General features: G+C 49.5%; 1 protein-coding gene across 1 annotated transcript in view; it reads right to left on the bottom strand.

Annotated features, from left to right (window-relative positions):
- Positions 1–1,092: 1,092 nt before the first annotated feature.
- The window catches only part of pstpip2 (proline-serine-threonine phosphatase interacting protein 2), a 29,736-nt gene continuing 20,521 nt past the window's right edge, over positions 1,093–10,307 (bottom strand). The window contains exons 6-15 of the mRNA XM_007908913.2: positions 10,161–10,223; positions 8,821–8,919; positions 8,673–8,718; positions 8,073–8,152; positions 7,075–7,173; positions 5,683–5,779; positions 4,975–5,047; positions 4,579–4,610; positions 3,857–3,920; positions 1,093–1,970 (exon numbers count right to left, since the gene is read on the bottom strand). Of these exons, the coding sequence (XP_007907104.1) occupies positions 3,862–3,920; positions 4,579–4,610; positions 4,975–5,047; positions 5,683–5,779; positions 7,075–7,173; positions 8,073–8,152; positions 8,673–8,718; positions 8,821–8,919; positions 10,161–10,223 (648 nt within the window). The 3' untranslated portion in view covers positions 1,093–1,970; positions 3,857–3,861. The remainder of the gene's footprint in view (positions 1,971–3,856; positions 3,921–4,578; positions 4,611–4,974; positions 5,048–5,682; positions 5,780–7,074; positions 7,174–8,072; positions 8,153–8,672; positions 8,719–8,820; positions 8,920–10,160; positions 10,224–10,307) is intronic.

Genomic DNA, 10,307 nt, shown 5'->3' with positions numbered 1-10,307 from the left:
AAAGCATACAAGATACTAGGCTTTATAAACAGTGGCATAGAATACAAAAGTCAGGAAGTTATGATGAACGTTTATAAAATACTTGTTAGGCCTCAGCGAGAGACTGTGTTCAGTTCTGGACCCCACACTTTAGGAGGATGTCAAGACATTGGACAGTGTGCAAAGAAGATTTATAGGATGGTACCAGGAATGAGGGACTTCAGTTATGAGGAAAGGTTAGAGACGCTTGGACTATTCTTGAGGTAGATAAGGTTAAGAGGAGACTTAATAGAAGTTTTCAAAATTATGAGGGGATTTGATCGGGTGAACAAAGAGAAATTATTTCCACTGGAGGGTGGGTCGGTAACCCGAGAACACTGATTTAAAAGTTGTTAAAAGAAACTGGTGAGGAGGTGCGGAGAACTGTGTTCACACAGTGAGTTGTTGGGATCTGGAATGCATTGCTTGAAAGGGTGGTTGAAGCCGATTTGATAACAGCTTTTAAGAGAGTAGATAATTATTGGTGGAGGACAAGTTTGCAGTGTTGTGGGGAGAGCGCGGGTGAGTGGGATTGATTTGGAAGTTCTTTTCAAAGAGCTGTCACAGACACGATGGGCCGAATGGCCTCTTTCTGTGCTGTATAACTTTATGATTCTATGAATAGTATCCTGTATCCTGTATGGGGAACCTTAGCTATGAGGACAGTGGAGAAGTTAGGACTTTTCCTTTTAGAGCAGAGAAGGTTACACGGGACCTGATAGAGGTCTTCAAGATCATGAAAGGTTTCGACAGGCGAGATAGGGAAAAGCTGTTTCCACTGGTAGGTGTGTCTGTGACTCATGGTCATAGTCTTAAGATATCTACCAAAAGAAGCAGAGGGGAGGTTAGAAGAAATGTTTTCACTCAGCGAGTTGTTCGAATTTGGAATGATCTGCCCGAAAGGGATTCGATAACAGCTTTTAAGAGAGAACTGGATAGGTATCTGGGGAGGACGGGTTTGCAGGTTATGGGGAGAAAGTTGGTGATTGGGGTTAGTGAAAGTGATGCTGTCAAAGAGCCGCACAGACTCGATGGGCCGAATGGCCTCCTTTTGTGCCGTAACATTCTATGAATCTATGAAAATCTATGAAGAGTGAAAGATTGAAAACGAGTGCAACTATCTTGAAACCAATCCTTTTGGCAATAGACATCCCACGAAGCCTGGCTAGAACTGGTGTGAAGGGAGTACGGAGTTTACTATGGGTGCGTATGCGGGCGGCGGAGCTTGGGATCAGCTGAATTTTGTGGATGATGGAGCTGGGGAGACCGGCGAGGAAGGTGTTTAAATAATCAGGAACAAAGACACAAGCTCAGAATTTTCACATGGCAGTGTTAAATTGGAGAATAGAAGACATCTTCAAAAAGGAGCGTTACTGGAACGTGAAATACAACACAATTTACAGTACAATTCAAATGTATATTTGCCCGCAAAGTACTGTCACAGCCACACAACTTCGTTGTGTGTCCTGCGAAGTGTTTTGGGAAGTCGTTATAAGGCGTTAATATAATTTGCAATACAAATTTACATTTATACAGCGCCTTTCAAGTTGAGAGAACGCCCGAGGCACTTGACGCTCCTGGCTCGGCTGTCACAGGATACTGGGTCCAAGACATTACTCGAGGGAAAAGTGTAATACAGTATAAGTTGTTGCTGTTGTCTCTGTAATTCCGGTGTGAGCCTGCTGGTGGCGCTGCAGTACCACCTTAGCATCCAATCAGCGCCGCCTATAGTCAATGGCCGCAGTTCTTAGAGGAGAGACTGATGTGAGTTTCCAAGGGATCTGATGGGACCATATCAACCCTGGAGGGAGGACGGCACAGAGGCTTCGCCTGGACAAGGCGAGTGACAGATGGAGGAAGGGGAGACCTGGAGCCGGAGATGAGGGGTTTGACTTCCTGGAGGTCAATCGAGGTGGAGATTTTTCCTTTGTCGCTTTGTTCTCGACTCACACCTAAAGGAAACCGAGGAAGGAAAGTCATTTCAGTTCTGACCGAAGATGTACTGGCGAGAAAGATGGAACGTGTGAGAGGCCAACATTGCCCTGGAAACTCCTCTTGGGGAGCGAGGAAATATTCCGAGTTCATATTATATAAATTTGATAATCATAAAAATCATAATTAATCCAGCAACTTGGGACGTCCTCCCGAAGTGAAAGGCACAATAAAATGTAATTTTGTTGTTTTTGTTGTTGTTGTAATAATCCTTGCATCTATGTAGGGGCAGTGGCCGGAGAAGACAGAGTGAATAGTCAGGGAGGGGTGGAAGGGGACATGGCAGGGAGGACAATGCAGCCAAAGAGGCGAAGAGGTTCTAGGACCTCTTCGCACTTGACCTTTGAAGTGAGGATCGAGGGGTCTTGAAAGAGGTACATGGAAGAGGTGATGGACGGTGGAAAAGAGCGTCTTTGGATTGTTATTTGCCTCCAGGATGACTTTGGAGTAAAAGTCAGTTTTGGCCTGTGAAAGGAAGAGGTGGTAGATGCGAGTTGCCAAGCCTCAGCTGACAGTGAATCATGAGGCCGGATTTCTACCATCTGCGCTCGAGCATCCGGGTTTGTGTTTTGAGTGAGCGGAGATGGCAACAACGACAACAAAATTACAATGACTGTTGTACCAGGGGGAGCAAGTGGGTTTCAGGGGAGCCAGGGGAATTGAAGGTTGTGGAGATACAATCATTCGATGGCTGCATCAGGATCACCCGCGGGTGGAGGCCAGAGGGGGAGGAGGTCTGAGGAAGAGAGGGCATTTATGAGGGACTCAGGAGAAAGCTTTTTCCAGGGGTGGAAAAAAATGGTGGAGGGGTTTGGAAGAGGGGAGGGGGATGAGGAGAAAGAGATGAGCAAGTGGTCCGAGGTGGCCTTGTCCGTGATAGACAGGTCAGGAATGTCAAGGCTGTGTGTGATGATGAGGTCGAGGGTGTGGTCACAGTTGTGGGTCGGCAAGGTCGATGTGGAGGGTGAAGTTTGGGGAGGAGAGGAGGCCAGTGAAATCCAAGGAGGTGGTGCAAAGGGGAGTTTAGGTGGAGGTTGAAATCATCCATTATGAGCAGGGGTTCAGTGCAGAGGAACAGGGATGAGAGGAGACGGGAGGAAGGAGCCAGGAGGTTTGGGGGGTGGGGGAGCGGTAAACTAGGAGGATTTTGAGGGAGAGCGGGGAGGGATGGTAGAGGGTGAAGTGCTCAAAGGAGGAGAAACAGCCAGAGGAATAGGGGGATAGACCAAGGGAAGCTTGGCAACCTCAAAGCTGTTCATAGGATTTAGTGGAAAGTGCGGGGACTTTGTTGGTGTATTTGTCGGTGAATGTGACAGCCAATTTGGACACGTTCCACAAACAGGGTCGATTTTATTCAGGGAATTGCCGGCCAACTCCTTTCTCATTTTGAATAGCTTTGCGGGATCTTTATCGAGCAGGCAAAGACGGAAACACCTCTCATCTGAAACAATGCAGTGCTCTGCGTTGCTCACTGCTGGAGCATCAGCCTCGACTACGAGCTCAAAGGATTAATCCCACAACTCTCTGACATATGAGGCAGGAGTGCGATCAATGAAGCCAGGCTCATGCGGCAGTTATAACATTCAAAGTGCTTCACGGGGAATATTATATAGTGACTATCCATTTGTAGTGGAAACATAATGAATTTTGCATAGCGCTTTATCAAGTCTTCGAGACGTCACAAAGTGCTTCGCAGGATATGTGGTAAAGTGGATTGTGTATTTTGTGAGCGAAACATAGCAGCCAATTTGATCACAAACGTGGGAGCATCTACATAGTGATTTCAGGACACGGTGGGGAGGGGCAGAGAAAGAGGAGTGTCAGAACTCACGCACAAGCCACTTACACTTATTAGTGCTGCAATAAACTGTAGGAGCTGTCTCCAATCGTTGCATATTGAGACTCGTCATCTGGAAGGAGACAAAATAAAAGGGAGTGAGCGAGCTGAGGACAGCGTGACTAGCGTTTGTACAACAATCTCCCAAACCGGCAGCCCGGCTCCAACTTAAAGAGCATTTCTCCTTGTTTCGGGCCAAGCCTCCAGTTCACATCCCACTCCTCTACCACCACTACGCCCCCCACCCCCTCCCCCGTACCCCCACCACTTTGCTCAGCCGGCTCGGACCTTCTGCTTGTCCCCCTTCCCCTCCGCTCCACCATTCTTTCAGCCACTATGCCTTGAAACTCTGGAACTCTGCCTCTTGCCCCTCCTCACCCATCATCGGATCATGCCTGAGGAGCTTCCTCTTCAGCTGTGCCTACAGTCACAGGGTGGAGGGGTAACTGAAAGCTCGACCATCGATGGTGGGATGGAGGGAATGAGCGGAGGAGGTGGACGGTGCGACAGAGAGAGCAAAAATAACGGACGAGTGCGCTCATTGCAATCTAGGAGACAGCAAGAGGCAGGGATGGAGGGATCCAGATCCCAAGGAGCGGAGTGGGGTTTGCAACTGAAGCCAAGAGTGTACAGGCGAACAAGCTGGCTTGTGCTGGCGTGTGGTGTCATGTGCTGGAGTGTGGTGGCATGTGCTGACGTGTGCTAGCGTGTGCTGGCGTGTGCTGACTCACATGCATTCTGCGGTACTGGCAGGGGGTTCCGTCTGTAACATAAGGAAGCGATGAGCCAATTATCAAAACATTAATCTACACATTTGATTGGAACGTCAGCCCCCTCCCTCGCCCAGGGACCAGGCTGAGATCAGCAACTCTGGGGAGACGTTTGGGCTGAGGATTGGTTACTTTGGGTGTAGGGGGTGAGGTCAGGATTTGGCCAACTTGGCTCCATCTTTTGGCCTCCTCCCAACATGATTGGTGGACCAATGTGCTGTGGCCGATGTCAGTCTGGGTGAGGGGGGGCGGGAGGTGACCCAGAGGTGAGAGCACAGGTAATACACGCTCAGATAAAGGGGGTGGGGAGGGTGGGGGGGTGTAATAAACAGTCTGGAGCAGCCCTCCCCCCATTACCTTGTGTTGTTGGAATTCCGGGGTCCACTCAGCCCCCTCTGGGCATTGTAATAATTCTCATAAGGGATAATAGCTGAGAAAGAAATGGTATTTATATTAATATTCTGCTGTTGGTGAGGACGGGGGGGGGGGAGAGAGAGCATCACAGCCTATCACACGCACTTATCAGATGCCTAAAATTCTGTTATAATCCGTCTTCACACCATGCCCAGCCCTGAACACTCTCAGTATCTCACCCCAAGTAATCACTCTCATTCGAGTGTGTGTGTGTGTTCGAAACTGCTCCTAAACTCTGCCGTCCGGATTCTCACCCACACTAAACTCCGCACCCCCATCAGCCCAGTCCTCGCCAGGCTCCACTGGCTCCCTGTCACAGAACGGATCGACTTCAAGATCCACTCGTTTACAAGTCCCTTCATGCCCTGGCATCTCCACACCTCTCTTATAGACTGGCTTACTCCCCACTCCACCACCCCCACCTCCACTCAACTGGCTCTGGCCTCCTGCTTGTCCCTCATCCCCTCCACCATCGGCAGCCATGTTTTCAGCCTCAACACTCAGGTCCCCTCGCTTGCAAGGCGAGTGCTCTAACCGCCGAGCTACAGGACTCGCAGCACACAGCGGGCCTGTGTGATTCATTGGAAGATCCACATTATATTACGTCCCCCAACCCCCACACCCCTGACAGGACGGCGGGAAGGAGGCTACCTGGGGGTGTGTCGCCAGTTCGCTTCAAGTCTACGTAGAATTCCAAGTCCTTTTGGATGTTGCACTGTTCCAGAACCTTCCGGATCTCTTCATACGTCTGAGGAAGATGAGGAGGATTAAGGAAAAAAGAACGATGAGAATCTTCAGCCCAAAAGCTGGCAAGGTTTTCACTTCCCAACATCACGTGCTCAGTTGCATCTCATTACCAGGGAGTGTGAGTGTGAGAGAGAGTGAGTGTGTGAGTGTGTGAGAGAGACTGTGTGAGAGAGAGTGAGAGTGAGTGTGTGTGTGAGAGAGCGTGAGAGAACGTGTGAGAGAGCGTGAGTGTGAGAGCGTGAGTGTGAGAGAGTGAGTGTGTGTGAGAGCGTGAGAGAACGTGTGAGAGAGTGAGTGTGTGTGAGTGAGAGAACGTGTGAGAGAGTGAGTGTGTGTGAGAGTGAGAGAACGTGTGAGAGAGTGAGTGTGTGTGAGAGTGAGAGAACGTGTGAGAGAGTGAGTGTGTGTGAGTGAGAGAACGTGTGAGAGAGTGAGTGTGTGTGAGAGTGAGAGAACGTGTGAGAGAGTGAGTGTGTGTGTGAGTGTGTGAGAGTGAGAGAACGTGTGAGAGAGTGAGTGTGTGTGAGAGTGAGAGAACGTGTGAGAGAGTGAGTGTGTGTGAGAGTGTGTGAGAGTGAGAGAACGTGTGAGAGAGTGAGTGTGTGAGAGAGTGAGAGAACGTGTGAGAGAGTGAGTGTGTGTGAGAGAGAGTGAGTGTGTGTGAGAGTGAGTGCGTGTGTGTGTGAGAGTGAGACTGTGTGTGTGTGTGTGTATAAGAGAGAGAAAGAGTTCATCTGTGACGAGGAACAGAATGTCTCACAATGTGAGGCCAGGGGACACCAAGCTCTGGGTCTCACAATGCACACTAATTTGGACACTAATAATAAAATATGCACAAAATAATAATAATAATCTTAGCATTTGATACAGTGCCTTTATCACCTCATTGAGACTCTCAAAGCGATGCACAGATTATACTCCCGAGTGAACTGACTCAGTACTTTGTGGGCTTAAACGTGGCAACCAATTGCACACAGCAGTGTCCCACAAACAGTCGTGGGTTGAGTAACCAAATCACTTTTTTTTTTAGGGATTATTACTCCCCGGAAAAGCGATCGATTAACAACCGGGTTCCTACTTACTGCGAGGTGGGGAGGAAGGAAACTCGCCACAGAGGCGCGTGGACTAAGGAAACTTGCCTGGCGTTTCACCCTGCCTGGGAATCGAACCCAGGTCCTCTCGCTTGCGCGGCGAGTGTTCTAACCACTACGCTACATGATTCCACACTATAAATGGACCTTCCCCACCCCTCAGTGTCCACACGTGCCCGGTGTAGAGATAGTGCTGAGCTCTCACCTCGTCATTGGCCACACACTCCTGTGACAGCAGGTTGGAATGGACCCACATGGTGTTCCTCAGGCCGTGGATCCTCTCACAATCCTGCTGTTCCAGCATCTAAACCAGATCCAACACATTCACGTTGAATGACTGAGCATGCACCACTACGGCTCCCTCCACACTGCGTCCACACTCCCAGGTCAGGGTTAGAGACACAGTAAAGCTCCTCTACACTGTGCGTCCACACTCCCAGGTCAGGGTTAGAGACGCAGTAAAGCTCTCTCTACACTGTGCGTCCACACTCCCAGGTCAGGGTTAGAGACACAGTAGAGCTCCTCTACACCTTGCGTCCACACTCCCAGGTCAGGGTTAGAGACACAGTAAAGCTCCTCTACACTGTGCGTCCACACTCCCAGGTCAGGGTTAGAGACACAGTAAAGCTCCTCTACACTGTGCGTCCACACTCCCAGGTCAGGGTTAGAGACACAGTAAAGCTCCTCTACACTGTGCGTCCACACTCCCAGGTCAGGGTTAGAGACACAGTAAAGCTCTACACTGTCTTGACTGTTTTCTAATTTATTAATGCATATAATTGATTGTGGGATGTGTCAACCACATTGTACCTTTAATGTTAAAGGAGCAGATACATGTGTCACAAATGTGACAGGTATCTCTTACCTCCCCACTCCACCACCCGCTGCCTCTGCTCGGCTGGCTATGGCCTCCTGCTTGTCCCTCATACCACCCCCTCCAGCATCGGTGGCCGTGCTTTCAGCCACTAAGTCCCGAAACCATGGAACTCTCTCCCTCAATCCTTCCGCCTTGCACCCATTTCCAGATCACATCTGAAGACCTTCCTCTTTGACCAAGCTTACAGTCACCTCCCCTCTCCCCCCCAACCCCCGCCCGGCTCGGTGTCAAGCTCTGCCGCTGTTAAGCACTCCGAGAGGCAGCCCCGCGTGAAGGGCACTGTGCAATGCGCGTTGTCGCTGTTGTTTGCAATAGGCGGCTCCTACCTCACATGTCCGTATGTGCTCTGTCTCCCAGTCCTTCTGGATCTTCTCTAGGTTCGAAACGTTCTGATAGTAGACTCGATCTGTGTGGGGGTGGGGGATGTGGGGGGAGAGTTAACAAACATCAGTCAGTCCTCGGGAGTGGGGAGCAAGTCAAACCCTGGCGACAGAGTGGAGGCCTGTAGCTCAGTGGTTGGAGAACTCGCCTTGCGAGCAAGAGGACCTGGGTTCAATTCCTGGGCAGAGTGAAACCTTAAGCCTCATTTTAATATTCAAACCCTCAATGGGACTGTCCACGGCCAGAGTGGGATTAAAGGGCCCAGGAGTCACTGAGCACAACGTCAGAGCATGTTAGTCCTTGCCTCCCCCCTCCCCCCCACCCCCCGGTGTACCACCAACCCCTTCCCACCCCTACCAAACCCAGCCCTAGCCCCCCCGCTGCCCCTCACCCAGGACCCCCTCCCCCAGATCTGCACCCAACACCTCCTCCCCACCTCCCACAGCCCCACCCTCCCAGTGTGTATCGCCACCCCCTTCCCACCACTTCGACCCCCAGAACCCCCAACCCTCCTCTCCACCCAGAACCCCCACACACGCACTCACCAGCCTCATCTGCCACTTGCTTACTCTGGTGAGCTTTGGCTTGGAGCTGGAACAGAAATTCACAGAGGTTAGTGATCAGTTACTAGTCACACACAGAGGTTAGTGATCAGTAACTAGACACACATGGAAGTTGGGGGGTGGCTATTACCTTCTCTATCTGTTTAACGTTGGTTAATCCAGTGTTTCTGTTCATCTGCTGCTCAGCCTCATCCTTGTCTTTACATTTCTGTTCGTACGTCTTCTTGGACTGCGGTGAATGACCACAATGCTTAGTGTTAACTCGTACAACAAGTTGCGTTTGAATAGTAATGAATAGTAAAACTCACATAAGTCGTTATTAGGCAGCGCCTTGGGACGTCCTCCCGACATGAAAGGCGCTCTATAAATGGAATCTTGTTGTTGTATCTTGTTGTATTAGGGTCCATAACATTTAATATGACTTAGGTGAAGTCCGAGTTACAGACAAACTCCGATTTAATCAATAATCTTCACTGTAATTCAATGCTGCTGGTAAGTGCGGGAGGAATGGAGGGTAGGGGAGCGGTGATACGAAGGCGATTAATATGAGCTGTGTAGAGAAATAGGAAACTAAATGGGACTCGGGCGAATAAATATAATAATCCTAACATTTGGTATAGCACCTTATCACGTCTTTGTGACGTCTCAAAGCGCTTCCAGAACAGACTGTAAAGTGAATGGGCACTATATTTTGTGGGCGAAACGCAGCAGCCAATTACGTACTGCAGCGTCCCACAAACAGTCGTGGATTGAAGTGACCGATTTATTTTTTTGAGGGGATTACTACACCCGGAAAAGCAATCCACCAATCGACTAACAACCGGGTTCCTACTTACTGCTAGGTACGCAGAGGCGTGTGGAGTAAGGAAAATTGCTCAAAATTTTACCCTAACGGGAATCGAATCCAGGTGTCTCACTTGAGAGGCGAGCGCTCTAACCACTGAAGTGCAGGATTCCACATATAGACATATGCAATTAAATGATTTATAAAGATAAGACTTATGCGAGTTTTACTGTATAACAATCATCTTTGCATTTCATGACCTTTTCACATCATCAAGACATCAATGTAGACATTTATTAGTAGGGGCATAGAGTATAAGAGTAGGGAGTTTATGGTTAATCTATACAAAACACTGGTTAGGCCTCAGCTGGAGTACTGCGTCCAGTTCTGGGCACCTTACATCAGGAAGGACATTAAGGCACTGGAAAGGGTGCAGAGGAGATTCACGAGAATGATACCAGGAATGGGGAAACTTAGCTATGAGGACAGTGGAGAAGTTAGGACTTTTCCCATTAGAGCAGAGAAGGTTACGTGGGGGCCGTAGGCACGGTTGATGAGGAAGGTCTTCAGGTGCGACCCGAAGATGGGGAGGGAAGGGGAAAGGCGGGGAGATAGAGGAAGAGTGTTCCAGATTTTGGGGGCGTAGTAGCTGAAAGCTAAACGGTGGCAGTGAAAGGCAGACTCACGTCCATGGTTTTCTTGTAAAAAGCTGACTTCTGTTTGTGAAGATTCTCCATCACATGTTCCACCTGTGACGAGAGAGTGTGAGTGTGAGCGACTGAGGCTATGATAATAATAATAATCCTTGCATTGATATAGCGCCTTATCACGTC

This window comes from Callorhinchus milii, unplaced genomic scaffold (genome assembly GCF_018977255.1).
Source record: "Callorhinchus milii isolate IMCB2004 unplaced genomic scaffold, IMCB_Cmil_1.0 Scaffold1, whole genome shotgun sequence".
Taxonomy (NCBI): Eukaryota; Metazoa; Chordata; class Chondrichthyes; order Chimaeriformes; family Callorhinchidae; genus Callorhinchus; species Callorhinchus milii.
The sequence above is the reverse complement of the archived record's forward strand: the minus strand, read 5'-3'. Positions and strand labels throughout refer to the sequence as shown.